General features: G+C 39.9%; 2 protein-coding genes across 9 annotated transcripts in view; both read left to right on the top strand.

The window, feature by feature from the left end:
- The window catches only part of LOC122986896 (NLR family CARD domain-containing protein 3-like), a 1,497,050-nt gene that overhangs the window by 1,341,283 nt on the left and 138,716 nt on the right, over positions 1–17,051 (top strand). The gene's annotated exons all lie outside the window — the stretch shown is intronic.
- The window catches only part of LOC122987013 (serine/threonine-protein kinase BRSK2-like), a 146,093-nt gene that overhangs the window by 86,081 nt on the left and 42,961 nt on the right, over positions 1–17,051 (top strand). For all 8 annotated transcript variants that reach the window (XM_044358660.1, XM_044358642.1, XM_044358616.1 and 5 more), the window contains exons 3-7: positions 6,393–6,478; positions 8,361–8,501; positions 9,683–9,799; positions 14,345–14,378; positions 15,943–16,011. In XM_044358660.1, coding sequence (XP_044214595.1) covers positions 6,393–6,478; positions 8,361–8,501; positions 9,683–9,799; positions 14,345–14,378; positions 15,943–16,011 — 447 coding nt within the window. The remainder of the gene's footprint in view (positions 1–6,392; positions 6,479–8,360; positions 8,502–9,682; positions 9,800–14,344; positions 14,379–15,942; positions 16,012–17,051) is intronic.

Genomic DNA, 17,051 nt, shown 5'->3' with positions numbered 1-17,051 from the left:
CATACCTGCAAACGTCACTTTGGACCTGTTAGATGCTAGTTTGGTTCTTACTCTTCAACACCGCTGCTAACAACATTGTCGGTCCATGACTTGTAGCTACAGCAGTTTGTTTACAGTGTAATACCGTCTCTCAGCCTGCCAGCTACTGTCAATCAAACACACATCTCCATTTGACTGAGACAAAAAGCAGCATTCGTAGTAAAAAAAACCCAAAAAACTACTAACAATACATTTAAAAGAACAAGTTGACGTTATTTTTACTCTAATAAGGGTTGACTAAATGTGATTTCTGTTGGACTTAAAGCAATAATTACCTTACATTGATGTATCAAGCACCCTTGATTCAAAGTGCACACATCTTTTCCCATTATAGTAGTCTGCATTATGCATGACTTAACTTGATAAAAAGCTCATATGTTAATGCCTTTTTAATGACAGTGAACGAGGCTGGAAATATTTCTGCTAATTCTGCTCGACAGAGAGGATGAGTCTGGGATAATTGAGGTGAGCGGGCGGACGGTGGTTCAGGACTACAAGGGATTCAGAGGAGATCACAGTAACCCAGACAACACAGCCGGGGTCACGAGAATTAAAGCGCTTCAAGTTTCTTAACATTTTAGACGATGGTGAGATCTAATGTGACCACCTTGAGGAGAAGGATTTCTCTAAAGTCTTTGAAACCTGCACAGGATTGAGAATTTGCTTTTTTAAAACCATCCCACCCCACCACCTATGTTAGAGCTCATGTTTCTCCCACGCGCCCCCCCCAGCCTTCTCTCCACACCCACACACTTTATTACAACACATTAAAAAACCATATGGGTCATAATCGAGCTTAATAAATGTCAGTGTCGCCGTTCACACACGAGGAGGGCAGGGGGGGCTGAATGACTGTTTACTTTGTACATGTGTTTAATTAGCCTCTGCCACGCTACGCTGTGTGTGTGCACCGTCGTGCACAAAGAGACGAAAACGAGGGTAATTAGAGCTGATGGCAGCACGACGAGCTGATGTGCTGCACCTGCATCCATCCAGGACACGAGTCAGTGTGTTCACCTGCTGGTGGGAACGTCTGACACCTGAAAGTCTGCTGGTAGATATTGTTGTGTTCAAGTGCTTCTGTGTCACAAAATCAAACTTGTAGGGCAACAGCGTAACGTTCACTGCACCCACACTAAAAGAATCAGTGTTTCCAGGAGAAGTTTTCTACTATTTTTAGTGTTATTAGTGATTTATTTGTTGTTGATTTTACAAATTTCTGCATGAATGAATTGTGGGTCGTTTGTATATAATATGAACATGAGAGATTTCTTACAAACCAGCTGGATTTATTGTGATAGCTACTGTTCAGATGATTAAATTAATAGTTTACACAGTAGTCAGGTACTCTGCAGAAACATGTATTTGCACAATTATGATGTGGGTTTAACTCCAGATCCACATGTTCATGAGTATATTTAATTAGATTGATCTTGTTAGTAGGAGACGTGATATTAAATAGACTGAACTTAATAGAACTGAGGTAATAAAGTGACATTTAATATTATTGAGTAAACTTAAATCCTAGATACAAGATACAACACACTCAATAATACTAATACCATGAAAAAACTGGGAGCTGGATCCTTAAAGTCATTACTAATAAAGAAGTAAGACCAGCACAGAACTACAAATTGACTTTTTAAAAGTTAATTATAAATGTCCACAACCGGCACAACGATTCCCAGCATGAGGAGCCACAGTCATATGATGAAGGTTACTGACATAAAAGAGTTTATTGAAAATAATAAATAGAAGATGAAAAACAAAAGATCAAAAAGAAACAACGCAAATTGCATAGCCTATATCATATGATTGTGGCTCCTCCTGCTGGGATCGACCTGTTGTGCCGGTTGTGGACATTTATAATTAACACCTGTTTCTATTGATACATGTGCAAAAAGTAAAAAAAGTTAATTTGAATTAAATTATTTGAGTGAATCTAAAACAGTTTTTGGCAGGAATTAAGTTAACATGGATCAAATTTCTTTATAATATTAATGTGGGTTTATTAAAGATTTAGGTTATATTAACATACATTACATCTACTCAATAATGTTACGTGTCTACTGTATAACTACAGTAGCTTTTCAACAACAATGGAAAACTACTTTTACTGCAGATCTTTTGTAAGCAGCTGACATTAGAATTCTCCTCTTCCTCTTCAGCTTTTGGGGCGAAGAGTTGCAGGGAGACGCTGGCGTGACAGAGTCTGGTTTGGGGGAAACTACTGGGCCAAAGATTAAAGGGAATTCTTTAATTATTTATTCGCTGCCAGCCACCAGCGCTCGCCATGACAGACCTTTGAAGACTGGCGGCTTTGATGGAAATGAAATTTCATTTTCTAGTGTCCTCTGTCCTTCATCAGACCTGCCGGGACAACAGAGGATGACTTAAGACTCTTGATCGACAAAGGAGCGGGAGAGGAGTCGTGAGGAGAAAATGAGCGACGGGAGAGCGGTGATTGACAGATGACTGATAATGTTTGCGTGTTCCACAGCTTAAAGCCCGGCAGTGATGAGAATCTGGAATCAATAAGACTTATCAGCGAAGGATTAGTTTGATTACATGTGATAAAGATCCTCACTAACTCCGACACTGTGTTTCACTCATTGATTCTCTACACGGAAACACGTGTAAAACTGATGAGGCATCTTCAGCACCCTAACGCTGATGAAGAGGCTTCTGTTGTAGAAACATCAGTAGCTGTGTCGCCTCCAGTACACGTTCCAACCACAGACTGTGTAAAAATATGGACGTAGTTATCGTGACGTCACCTGTTGGTTTCTGAAGAGCGGTTTTGAAGCTCAAAGTGTGACGCTGCCTAACTGCCAGCCAATCAAAAATAGGCAAAGAGGCGGGCCGAAAGGCTGAAACAAGCCACCTAGCGGCTGGCGGACCTGTCACTCAAAGCAGCCATGTCCTTCATTATGCAGAACTTTACAGCTTAATCAAATTTAATCAAATTTTAGGTGAGTTATAAAAAAATTCACTCCCCCGTACAGTTGTCATGAAAGAGGAAATTAGCTTTAGAGACCAAAACCGTTGTTTGTACCAGACTGTAAACATGTTTATTTCTGCTGTAAAGTTGGACATTTTAACATGGGGGTCTATGGGGATTGACTCGCTTTTGGAGCTTCAAGTGGCCATTCAAGGAACTGCAGTTTTTTCCGCATTGGCTTCATTTTTCAGCCCCGGAGGTTGCCGCTTGGTTCCAACAATAACTCAGTGTCGATATCTTAATCTTGTCTCCTACATAGAAAGTTTATATCCTACTAATTTGCTTTATCCTGATAATCAGTCTGAATTACAGTTTAGTTTCTCCTCCTTCAGTCAGTCTGACTTTGTGTTTGTAGACTGTATATAAAGATGGACATAGTGAGGTGTCACACTCGGGCTAACGTTAGCTACTTTAGCTTAATTATGCCAACAGGGGCTGGTTTTATAATCAAGTAACGTTAAACTTAGTGAAATCCTGGAGTCCTACCATCGAAGACACTGTGGTCATGTCCTCCATGTGTGTTTGTAGACTGTATATAAAGATGGACATAGCGAGGTGTCACCCATTGGTTTCTGCACTGCGCTAACGTTAGCTACTTTAGCTAAATTGTGCTAACAGGGCAGGTATTATAATCAAGTAACATTAAACTTAGTGAAATATTGCAACAGTAGTTGGACTCAGTGTGAGTCCTGGAGACTACCATCGAAGACACTGAGGTCATGTCCTCCATGTCCATTTTTTTCTGTGGATTTTAATGCAGACTTTTCTACTTTCTACATTAAAAAATATTTGTCCACCAGATTAATTACAGGCAGTGTGTAGAGGGCTTGAAAACAAAATTCAAAGCTTCATGTTGGAGGAATAAAACTTTAATTTATGCGTCTGTAATTTCCTTGGAAGTTTCCTGGAAAGCTTTATGTAATTTTAGTTCAAGTTGTTGATCCTCAGAGGAATTTAAATGAAAGAACTGCTCAGTTTAAATAAAACTTTAAAACATTTCCTCATTATGTTGATTAAAAGCAGAATTTGTTCAGCATCACATGTCTTTACACGTCTTTTATGATGTATATTTGCTGTATGAAGGAGACAGGGGTTTTTTATAAACAATCAAATAATAAAAACTAAGTCTAAGAATCATGATCAGGATTCTTTGGCAGCTTTCGTTATTTGATTCATTTTGTTTATTTATGGATCAACATAAAACGATGTGAGGATACGTGAGAACACTTATTTCCAACATTTACAGCTTTCATTACTCATACAGCAAATTCTCTCCTTTTTAACTTCCAGATTATGGGCATGAACTACTTTCTTTCAGTCGATGGTGAACATAAAAAAAAAAAAAAAAATACCCGTTGCTTGTCAGAAAAATAGTTCTCAATCATACTCAAATCAAACTCAAACTTTTCTTGCAGTTGCTTTTCATTCTGGTCCATTGTCATGCTTGTGTGGGTGTAGAAATGTGTCCCCGAACCTCTCGGTCTGATGTGTTTCATCCTGTATTATTGTTGAGCGTCGGTGCGTAATAGCAGCTGTGGAAAGAAGTCTTTTTGATGAACAATTTTCTGCTTTCAAACTCAATTGTTCACACTTGAAATACTCTGATTTGTCATCATCATGATATTTATTTGGTAATTTATCTGTCAGAATTACAAAAACACACCAAACAAAGTGAACTAATAGCTGCAGTTTATGTCTGACTATCAGACTCTGCTGCCACAGCACAGATGTTTGAACTCAGTTTACCTTCCAGCCTGCTGAGGTGTCAACTGGCAGTAAATGCAGAACAGCAGCAGGCGGGTTAGCAGTGAAACGGCTCCAAGCATCTGTACGTCCAGACATTTTAGTCTCCGTAAACCTCTGTATCATTTCCTGATAACTCGCCTGCAGCTGCTGCTGGGACTCAGCCTGCTGGCAGAGATGATGTAATGCTGTTATATGACAGCGAATCATGTTTAACGGAGGAGGCTGGGGTCCGTCTGTGTCCCGTGAAAAGAGCAAAACCAACAAAGTGTCGGTCACTGTCTGACTCTCCTGCTCTGTCTACACGTACAGGACATGAACATAACCTGTTTGTACTCCTGCATGTGTGCACACGGCATACAGTTATATATGTATAGTTAGTTAGTGTGTCAAGCACATACAAGTGTCCACATAGACTTACAAGAAGGCCTGTGTTTGCTTTAGGTTTCAGTTGGATGGTGGACCTGGAAGTTTTTAAGGGGGGGGGGGGGTGACGTCGCCTCTGCCTTTTGCTTAAGAAGTCGCTTTGGCTTCTTGGTTCAGGAGCCAGTGGGCGGGGCTGGAGAGGACGTCAGGGAACTACCTGCACCTGGGTAGTTTTCTAGGTGTCTTCTTGTAAACCTCTTTCTCTCTCTTCCTTCCAGGCCTCCACCAGTCAGATGGGTCAGACTTTGGTTTGGTTTTGTTTTGCTTTGCTTTGCACCACATACTTCACTCATCCATACACTGCATTCATGACTGATTGAACTGACTAACATTATTACAGTTTTATATTAAGTTAACAATAAATCTAATTTTTAAAAGCTTTATTCATGTGTGATTCCCTCCTCTGTCACTGACTCTGAGCCAGTTCGTCAAACATACAAATCTTCTCATATCTCAAACAAAGAACTTTTCCTTCTGTATCAAACTCTACAAATAAAATCAGTCACACAAAAGGCTGAAACAGAACTCAAGTTTCTTATAATCATTCATCCAGAAAAGTTTACTGAATAGTGAAGCCTTTAAATGATCAAAACAGTCAAACACCTAAATCACACAGCAAAGCAGATCTTTAATGACTTACTGTATATATATTCTGTGTATTTGTGTCTTTATACTCATTGATGTGCTGTTTAAAGTTGGTTTAATCTCTTCTAGGTTTTTCATGTGGTGTTTTATGAGATCAACGCTGAAGTTAAACATGAGTTTGATATGAGAACAGAAACAGTTTTCATTTTGCTGTCACCAAAAGTGATTTAATCTTTTTTATTCTTTTGATTATTGATGAAAGAGACGTGGATGTTGCTGAAACATACATGTATTTGTGTGAAACTAGAAGTGTCTAAAACACCTTCAAACAACCTCTAAAAAAAAAAAAACAGGTTTGTTGAGTTTTACCAGTGAACCAAATCCAGAGGTTAAAAGTTTGAGTGTGAAAACACCTCAAGGCTGCTCGCTGCGATTAATACAGCAAATACAAGCTGCGTGTGTGTGTGTGTGTGTGTGTGTGTGTCTGTCTGTGTGTGTGTGTGTGTGTGTGTTTGTGTGTGTGCGTGTGTGTGTGTGTGTGTGTGTGTAAATGAGGAGAATCATCTTTAACCTGCTGGTCTGGTGTGTTTGTGTGCAGGTGGAGCGGGAGATAGCCATCCTGAAACTCATAGAACATCCTCACGTTTTAAAGCTGCACGACGTCTACGAAAACAAGAAATACCTGTAAGTAACGACATCATCACAAACAAAGATTCAACTTTTATCATCTGGATATTTGCCTTTTAATATACAGGAAATGTTACATGACTGGTTTATATTTGTTGTGGGCTGCAGGTTTGTTTGTTTGTTTTTTTTAATTTGATACTTAAAAGTTTATGAAACATTTTGATTAAAGGAAAGTAGCTGATATCACTTAGTGCTCAAATTCAGACAGTGCAGAACACACACATTCAGTAGCTGTTTAAACAAACGACAAATGCTGTTATCAAGAGGAAAAATAACTTTTTAGCTCCTCTACATTCGCTTTTTTTGAATCTTTTGTGACTTTAACCGAGTTAACCAATGAAAATTAACCAGCGCAGCAGCATATAAGTCACATACAAACCACCAACATCTCTGAACTAACCACAGACACTCGTCTCAGTGCGTCCGTCCAGCCGTGATGTTTAAGTCTGAGGCTGATGGGAAATGAAGTTTGTGGATGGAAGCGAAAAAATATTGAATCAGCATCCTTATTAGTTCTGTTCTGTTCTAATGCTGATATTTAGAATGAGGTTTATGTTCTCCAGTCAGTTGTGCACTATGGATGTTGACAGTGCGTCTCCTAGCAACAGCAGCTCATTTATCAGTCAGAGGCTTGACGTTCAGACACAAATATGTCCGGAAACAGTTTCATCCTCTTGTGAAAAGTGGAAAGTTACAACCTATAAAGTTTCTATTTTGTGAAGATAATTCAAAGTTGAGTTCACCTTTAAATGCCGACGGTGTAATAAAATCTTAAAGTTCATTAGTAAATGAATCTCATGGCCGCCGACAGCACCGCAGAACAATTTAACACTAACCTGAGCGTCTTCCTTTGCAGCAGGAGTTTGTGTTCTGGGATTTTATGAAAGCATTAAATGTTTCATTGGTCTTCCTCTCGGTGTAACCTTCCTCCTGTGACTGCGGGAGCTTTAATGTATATCCGTGTTTTATTGTATACATTAATCTACAGCATGCGGGGCGGCTGCGCTCCGGTGGCTTAATGCGCCGCTCGATAATTGATAAAAAGGCGCAGCTGTCAAACGGAGCAGGAATTTGTTTTTCTTAATGTTGCGAGGACAGGGACGGATGGTCATCATGGATGCAAACATTTCACACTCACATATCTCCAAAACCCTCAACACGTTTTCTAATTTAAATAGCTCCGACAGGTAAACGCTCGAGCGGATCCTTTAATCTGCTAATAAATCAGGGCCGCGGAGGACGACGGGAGCCCGGATATCTCGACGCTTGGGGGGTACGAGGATCAGCGATGTCTCCAAGACAAATGAACGGAGGAGACGGATACAACGATTTTAAACCACGAGCACACAAACCGACACAGATGGAGGATTTTCTCAGGGATTTACATCATGCACGGATGTACTGTTGTGACTTCACCATGTTGCAACAAACTACTGTGTAGTTTATGACTCACTTATATCATTAATGCCTCTTTCATTCTTTGATGAATCTGTTTAATCTCTGTGAAGGTGGAAAGTACTCACAAGTATATTTAGGTGCAGTACAGTTTAGAGGTTCTGGTACTTTCCATTTTAGACGTCTGTCTGCTTTTCTTCACTATAATTGAGAAAGAAATGGAAAATAACTACAGAGAGACTCAAAATAACTACAAACAACGTGACAGCTTCATCATCTTCATCCGTGACTTCATTTATCTGACAGTTGGAGTCACTTGTTACTCTGCTGATTCACAGTTTGCATTCAACATGAGATGACATCATAAAATATCAAAATGGTAACTTCTCAGAGACTTTTAAGAGATGATTTTCTTTAATAAAGTGGGAAACATTTGACTGCTGATACTAAAGTGTGACCTGTTTCCCGCTCTGGTCTCGTGCAGGTACCTGGTGCTAGAACATGTGTCTGGTGGGGAGCTTTTCGACTACCTGGTGAAGAAGGGCCGGTTAACGCCCAAAGAGGCCAGGAAGTTCTTCAGACAGATCATCTCGGCCCTGGACTTCTGCCACAGCCACTCCATATGGTTTGTATTACTCCTACTACGCTCACCTTCGTCTTTATCTCAGACACAGATGATGACTTTTTATCCTTTTTTTTTTTAATTAACGTGTGCAGTTCTCACATATAGTCCTTCCTCCTCCTTCTCGTCCGCAGTTCCAAAAGCATTTTTCCTCTTCAACCGATATTCCAAGTTCAGCAGCAGGAAAAACACTTTTGTCACGCTCCATCGCTTCCCTGAGATGCACAACATGCGTTAAAACAGCCCGACGTCATGTGTCACTTTCAGATGAACTGTCACTGTCAGCGGGCCTCAGATCTGTAGTAAATATGCTAAACGCTAAGATTTTTGCATCCCTGACAGCTGTATAGTAAATATTCCCCACAGTGTCAAATGAATCACTGTAGAAAAGAAAATGATTGAACCCTCCTCGCCTGAGAGACACAATTTGCATCAAAATTCATATCAGTTAATGTCAATCTCAGCGTTTCATGGTACATTTTTCCATAAAAAAAGTTCTACTCACATGCATCTCTGAACAGTGTCTTGAAAAACAAAACGATATACGACGCTCACGTCTGCGTGAAACATGGTGACGATGCCGTAAAAACCTGTAAATGGAGGAAATTCAAAAGCATCTATTGTAGTTTATTTCTGAAAATCTGATTCCTAGAAGCAACGGAGTGTTTTGCTGTGTTGTGATGATGGAACAACAGGTTTCCACCTACACGCCTACCTCCTCCTCCTCCTCCTCCTCCTCAGCCTCCTTCCTTCCTCATCAGCTGAGACTCGGGGCGACTTCAGAGGGTCCAGATCCTCTTGATCTCTTTTCATCTCTGAGAGCACCTTTAGTTCCTCAACACTGTATATCTAAGAGCAATTGCACATCAAAAGAAGTTCTGCTTCTGACTCTCAGCATTAGATATCAAGTGTTTTGGCTTTGAAGATACAGATTTATTCTACACCGTGTGTGTTTTTTTTTCTGGACGAACCGATGAGGACTAGCGTCAGGCTTTATCTGCTGTACTGGTTGTCAGTTAACAGGTTTCTCTGTTTCTTGTCCTGCTCTTTATAAATCGCCTTTGATTCCCTTTAATTTTTAATATCATGATACAGCTGGTTTTAACTTCATCTTAACTTCGGTCGCTGTCGTCGTTAAATGCGCCTCATAAATAAATCCTTGTCTCGTTCTTGTCGTCCCGCAGCCACAGAGATCTGAAGCCTGAGAACTTGTTGTTAGACGAGAAGAACAACATCAGGATAGCAGACTTTGGCATGGCGTCTCTGCAGGTCGGGGACAGTCTGCTGGAGACCAGCTGCGGGTGAGTGTTTCAAACCATTAACCCTGAAGGTCAGATCTCAGTCCCAGGTCTTTGGAAATATATTGTTAAGGATTTTTCTATTATTTCTTTAACGTTTCTGCTCCGGCTCCATCCTGCGTCCTTGATTGATTTAAATGTTTTCTCCATCCTGAACTCCTCCCGTCTTTGAGTCGACCTTCTTCACACAAAACGCTGCAGCTCCCAACCGTCTGAGACCTTTTACTCCATGTTTTATTCAGAAACAGCAAGAATTCTTGTTCATGTGCTCGTTACTTTGAATAAATAATGACTTGTTGGGTCAATAATGATAATAATACTATAATAAAATGATTTGTATTTTCAAAACCAGTGTTACAAAGTGTTTTACACACAAGAATACAAATCTAAAATGTCAACATATTAAAGAGACACCAGTTTCTTTTTATAGGCTGACTGATAAAAAATGAGAAGTAAGAAGTGATTTAAAAGAAAATAATGATTTGTTGAGTCTGAGCTTCTCGGGCAGGTCGATCCAGAGTTCAGGTGCCCTGATAGCAAAGACCTGAACCCCTCTAGTCTTAAATCTAGAAACAAGAAGAGCCAGCAGGTTCTGGTCTGTTAGTGAGGGGAGAACGACTCTAAGATATAATCTGGATCCTGGCTGTGAGCTGCCTTTAAAACTAAAATACGCAGTCAGTGAAGTGAAGTAATATGTTCACTTTTCCTGGTTTTAGTTAAAAGTCCAGCAGCAGCGTTATTAGTTGGAGCCTGTTGAGTGATTTCTGGTTTTCACCTTCCAGTCCTGGAAGGCCTGTAAAACAACTTCTGCATCTTTAAAACTTCAAACTGGGCAAATATATTTTTGAGATGTTATATAAACAGGTCTGATTGAGCTCGCTGATATGAAAAAATTGAAAATTTTCTTGTTTTTTTGGCACCGAGATATTGCAGGTTTTCTCAGCCATTGACAACGATCCATATATTCGGTGTATTCGGCATCAACAATTAGGTTTCTTCCAGGTTTATTGAGTTGAGTCATTACAAAAATGGTGCAGGTTTCCTCTCCAAGACTTGTCTGTTAATTATGGAGCAAAATCTGGATGGTAGGAATGTTTTTACTGATTCTGTGTGGTATTGCATAAGGAATCCTAAAGGAAACAAAGTAAAGGTACTTATTCATGAACCAACATTATCATTCATGTGGAGTCGTGTTTCTGTCCAGCTGGTGAATGTAAGTCCAATATTCACTCTCTTTTAGCTTCTGTTTTTGGTCTCTACCAACTCCTGAGGGAAATATCTGGCTCTTTAGCTGCTAAATGCTCCACTATGTTCACCAGCTAGTCTACAGCTAACTGTGTCTGTTTGGTGTTGAGCAGGTAGTGTAGTTTTTCTCTGAAAACGACACTATGAGAGCGCTGAGAGTGACCTAATGTCAAATGTGCTCTAAAACCAAAACAATGAGCTAAAGAGGCTAAAAGACTCTGTGGATTTGTTAGTACAGACAAACTCTTCCACATCAGAAGTAGTCGTTTTATTAAGTGGAGCTTTAAGACTAACCTGAGCCCAGCTTCAGTGAGATGTGTCTGGTTGATTCGAGCTGTCGTGTAAAGACGCTGCGGCTCTGGAAACAGTAGAAATCTTTCAATTTGTGAGGTCCCGGTTTGTTTTTTTTCCGCAGGCTTTTGAAAGCTCTACAGGGGACACAGGCTGGGCCGACGTGTCCCACTCAACACAGCTAACCGCAGGCCAACCAGTTTCTCACGGAGTCAGTCATGTGGAAAAGCTAAAACCCGACTCCTCCTCAGGCTCAGAAACGCTGCACAAAGCAAAGCAAAGGAGAGAGAGAGAGAGAGAGAGAGAGAGAACATGGAGTTACTGAGCAAAATGTTCAGCCTACAGTTACTCATTAGTCCCAATTGTGATTCAAACAATCCAGGCACTCAACTGTCAAAGTGAAGCAAAACAGTTTTATTAATTCTCTTTAAATCATTAAAATTCAGTTCACTTTCATTTCAGTTAATGTTCTTTTTGAACTTTTTTAAGGAAGTCTTGCGAACAGATTTTACATATACATGTGCTTTTAAATACTTTTTTTGAGAAAGCAATACACAGTTCTGGCCACATTTAGGCAATTAAACCACTTCCTTAAATTATTTTAAGAAGCCAGCCATGTCAACATTAATTCAACAGAGCGTTTAGAGTCTTTAGGGGCCCACATTTAATTTTTTGCCCTCATCTGGTCCTTAATGAGCTCAAATTTAGCCGATTTTTAACATAGAGAACCATATGTCATTTGAACTGCCAATTAGAATAAGCATGCTTATTGGGAGTAATAAATACATAACTGCATACAGACTCTTATTGACAGTCTCCTCAGACATGCTGATGCATCATAACAGGACTGAAAAGCTGCATCCATGTCAGGATTATTCTTCCGTACGTCAGCGATACAGACTGTACAGACTGTTTTTTATGGAGAACTGTTGATGGATCCTGTAAATATCTCGCATGAGTAACAAGTCAGACGAATTCCACCACTTCGTATGACTTTAAGGGAATTATTAAATGTCACTCAGCCACGGATATGAACATGTCGCCTCGAGCAGGAAGGATGGAAAATTTGTTCTGGTGTAATTAGATTGCAGTTAGCGTATTTTGACACGTCTGTGTTTGAGTCGTTCAGACTGACTGGTTTTTACATGCATTAGCATAACTAAGTGTGATGTCAGCGATGATGGGGTGTGAGTTTCCGCTAAGAGTTGTGTTTGCGTAGCGCAAGAGATGGAAACACTGTTAGAGGAGTCGTTCTCTCCGCTTCGTTTGTTATGATGAATCCACACGGAGGATGACCAGACTTCAGCAGACGGAGATGTTGAGCACATCAGAGACATCTTACTGTTCCCAACGTGTGCAAAAGAAGTTACTAACTTCACTATTCCTTCTGTTCCTCTTTATTTCCTTCTGTCTCGACTGATCTAAGACATGAAATCTGACAGCAAAACTAAACTAATCTTCACTATCAGATGTAAATCTTTAAGTACGGGTCACAAACATATTGTTTCACTTTTAAAAAAGTCTCAGTAATTCCCGTATACAGCTGACAACTGATTTTAGTTTTTAACAAACAAATGAGGGGTGAATTTGTTTGGGACTATTTTCAGCGGCGGATGAATCCACATTTGGTTCTTTTGTGAGTGTTTCTGGCAGCTGGACAGTGTGTGTGGGATTGAATCACAGTAAACTACAACGTGTGTGTGTTCATGGCAACGAAGGAACATGTCACCTGGTGCAGCGGTGCAGCTCACTGACCTGTTTTTAATAGATTTTGGACAACGGAGGAATAAGATATATCGGACTTTGATACACACACAATAATTCAGTACAATACAATAGATCAGTTCATTGTTGGTTTGAAAATAAACAAATAACAAATATTGAATATTGCCAGCCTTATTCTTTAGGTGCAGTGCTTGAGTGAAAGTTAATTCCCTTCACTTACTCATTTTAAGACCATATGGAAATAAGTGGAAACCAATGGCTGCCTGAATAAATCAAAAACTGTAAAATGCGCATTTAAAAATGTTTATAGAAAAGGACACGATTTGTAGTTAAAGTCCAATTGAAATTAAACTGTTTTTTTGGTCTCGTACAGCAACATATCTGCTGTGTAAATCACTTGTCCTGTGTTCTCTGAGAAAAGATCAGAAACTAAAAGGGAGAAAGCTATATTTTAAATGCTTTGGTTTCATGAAGATCCACTGTTTTATTATCACTCCATCATCTGCTTAGTGCTTATTTCAAAACAGAAAAATAATCTTTGAATAAAGCGATAACGTGTCATCCTCTCATAGACAGAGCAGACGGTCACACTGAGCCTGATTGCATCCGGCTACACAACACATGAGCCACAGACTCTGAACAACAACCCACGTTAGCTTTCCTGCTAAAGTCTCCTTCTTATCTAACTTACAAACATGAACACATGTCTTGTCCCGCACCTTAGCTGCTGTCAATCAAACACAGACACCGACACGTCCCTCCAGCTGCTGTCAATCAAACACAGACACCGACACGTCCCTCCAGCTGCTGTCAATCAAACACAGACACCTTCCGTTGGAGTTTAAGCAACTAAAGCTTGCAGAAAAACACACAGTAGTGTTTTGTCCTTTACATAAAGTACTGAGTACTTTATGTACTTTAGTACTACATACCACCATTGCTCTTTGAATCTAAAGTGTCATGGTGGGAACAGTGTTGGATGCTGTCATATGTTATCCAACAGGATGAGCCATCATCTCAGGAATCTTCAGGCCATTTCATGTCATGTTATGTAACACTCACTTAGCTGGCAAAAAATAAATAATCAACATCGGACAATATAAGTGTTCCTTATTTTCATGAACTTTTGGTAAAGTGGTTTCCTTCAGAGAGCGTGATTTTAGAAGTTCACCTGATCACTTATTCTTGTGGCTGCTGGCTGTGTTCCCGCTGAGTGCGTACTGTCGTGTGATGTCATGTTTGGACCACTGTGACTCCAGCATAACCGCCTCTTTGCCTCTCTTACAGATCTCCGCACTACGCCTGCCCAGAGGTTATCAGGGTAAGTGCTCTCTCTGTTGGTCTCTCTGTGTTCCTTTCTTTTATACAGTAATGGCAGCTCCAGCTGTTCTCTCTGCAGAATGGCTCTTACATCACCGCTCCATCCTCTCTGCATTCACTGCCGTCTCTGTTCTGGTCTCAGCCAGCCTTCCCCCTTCACTGGGTGGAAATACGCTTCATACACACTTTAAAAAATCTGCTTTTTTTGGATGTAGCCGTCCATTTTGTTTCCATATTTCTTCTTATTCCTGCAGAAAACAGGCCCAACCTTTTAGCTTTGATGGGGACGTTGTTTGTCATGACGACAGATGTTTAATTATGTACTTGCTCTCTGTTTCTTCTTCTCTTTCATACGCACAAAGGAACACAATGGAAATAAGCTCCTGGGCTTTGTTGTGTTTTATCCTTTTGGCAACTACTATACAAAGATGTGAGGCCTCCTGATTGAGGCTGTGCATATATTATTTATTTATTTATATGTGTCATATATCCTTTATATTGTCAATAAAGGATTTCACGCATACACATAAAAAGCTCGACTGCGCAGGTTTGCTTTATTCAGTATGTATTTGGTTATATAACCTGCCTGAAACAGGGCTCGTATCATGTGACGTTTTCAAAGATTTTAAAGAATTATTTGAATATAAATCTGAGACTTATTGAAAAAAGTCTCTGTGCACCTGAATGTGCGACAGCTGCGTTGGTGGAAAACACGACTTGAATAAAAATGAGGAAAAACTCCCACAAACTGTGTCGCTCACTGCTGGAATGTTTTTTTTTTTAGTTTACAGCGATTCAGTCTGTCCGACCTTCATCAAGTACACGGACGAGCATCGCTACACAGTTTGGGTTTTTTTTGCTGCAATATGTATGAAAACATTATAAGATTCATGATACAACAGTATGTTTGTCCTTCATTTACTTGTTGTCAATTTCTTCATTACAAATCTTTTAGTCTTCGCTGTGTTTTCTTCACTTAATAACCTGGATGATGATGATGATGATGATGATGATGTGTCTTTTAAATTAACTTCTGTTGATTGAAGCAGCTTCTAAGTGTTGTGATGTTTGCTCATGATGAAGGTCAGACACACAGAAATGTTGTAAACTAATAAATATTCCAGCAGTAAGCGAGACAATATAAATCTGAGACTAAAATAAATTTCAAATTAAAATTAATTAGATATAATAGATTTTCAAAATAAGTGTAACACTACGAGGAGTTAAATGACAAAAATCATAAAACCAGATTTAGGGAAAGACAGGAAGTTTCTAACTGACATGTAGCAGACGACGCAGCGCTCCTGAAAAAAGAAAAAAATTCAAACACTTCATCCCAAAATAACTCCTGCAGTGCAGTCAGCATCACAAATTGCTGATGTTACACATATTTATCCACATATGGGTGGATTTTTCCATTAAATAAGGCGTCGGGGCTCAGAGCAGTCAGGGTGATGTGCGGTTTTGGGAAACAGCCTCTGAATGAGTGTCGCACACAGTTCTGCTGGAGTTTATGATGTAAGTCTCATCTCCGTCTCTCTCTCTCTCTTTTCTGTCTCTTCCAGGGAGAGAAGTATGATGGGAGGAAAGCAGATGCGTGGAGCTGTGGAGTCATCCTGTTTGCACTTTTAGTGGTGAGTGACGTCTGCTGCTGCACCGAAACTGCAGAGAATAAAGTGACCTTCTTCCTTAACCTTGATTCTGCAGAAGCAGTCTTGGGCCCATTTCTGTCTGTTTAATGCTTAATAACTTCTCATGTATACATCACAGAACCGCGGTCGATGACTCAAATCGAAGACGACACTTGTCCCATTAGATTAATGTGTATAAATTACTGAATCGATTAGTCTTAGGAGGCATCCTCTTGTGTCATGTTAGCTCAGTAGCACCTTTAGTCTTCTTGTTAACACGATACAGAGCGACACAGAGTCGAACTCGCCATCGCACCAGTCAGTGATGTACAGTAAACTGTTTTTCCCTCTTAGGTCCTTTGGTCTTTGGTCTCAAAGTCAATTTTACAGGAGTGGTTAAATTTTCAAACCAGGGAAATGTTATCCTCCCAAAACAGTGTTTAACTTTATTATCCAAAAAACGGAAATTAATTTGGAGGAAGTTCTTTTCATCTTCTATCTTATTGTGCTGTTTTCTCTCCTTTATGCACCTCCGAAATAATTTCCTCTTTTGGATAATAAAGTTTAATTTGATTTTGATTTGGAGCCTGTATTTGCATTGCTGACAACATTTATAGTTTGATAGAATTCTCCATATTCAGAGCACATGATTTAATAGCCCAAACATGTTTTGTTTTGTTTTAATTAACCTTAAAAGGGAAAATGGACATTTAAACTGAATATACACCAGTGTTTCCCCCATAATAGTACAGACCTGGCAGGCCGCCAGGCCAATAAATAATTTTTTAAATGTCAAATGTCATTGGCAAATCAATAGCGTTTGGGAGCCTCTGAGCAGCGCTGTCTTGAAACGTGAGTCAACGTCTGTGTCGTTGCCTGGGAAACTGCAGGTAGTATAACTCCTTTTAAGGAATAGGGCAGAGCGTTAGCGAGAGAGCGAGCATCAAAAGTGATGGTGACTGCGAGCGGAGCAGAGGAAAAGGTTAGCAGGAAGTTGTCAGTCTGGCGGTAAATGTGCAGAACAGACTCCAGTGTGTCAGTTA

The sequence above is a fragment of the Thunnus albacares genome, chromosome 1 (assembly GCF_914725855.1).
Source record: "Thunnus albacares chromosome 1, fThuAlb1.1, whole genome shotgun sequence".
NCBI classification, from domain to species: domain Eukaryota; kingdom Metazoa; phylum Chordata; class Actinopteri; order Scombriformes; family Scombridae; genus Thunnus; species Thunnus albacares.
Note: the sequence above shows the minus strand (reverse complement) of the source record. Positions and strands in the feature narration are given on the sequence as shown.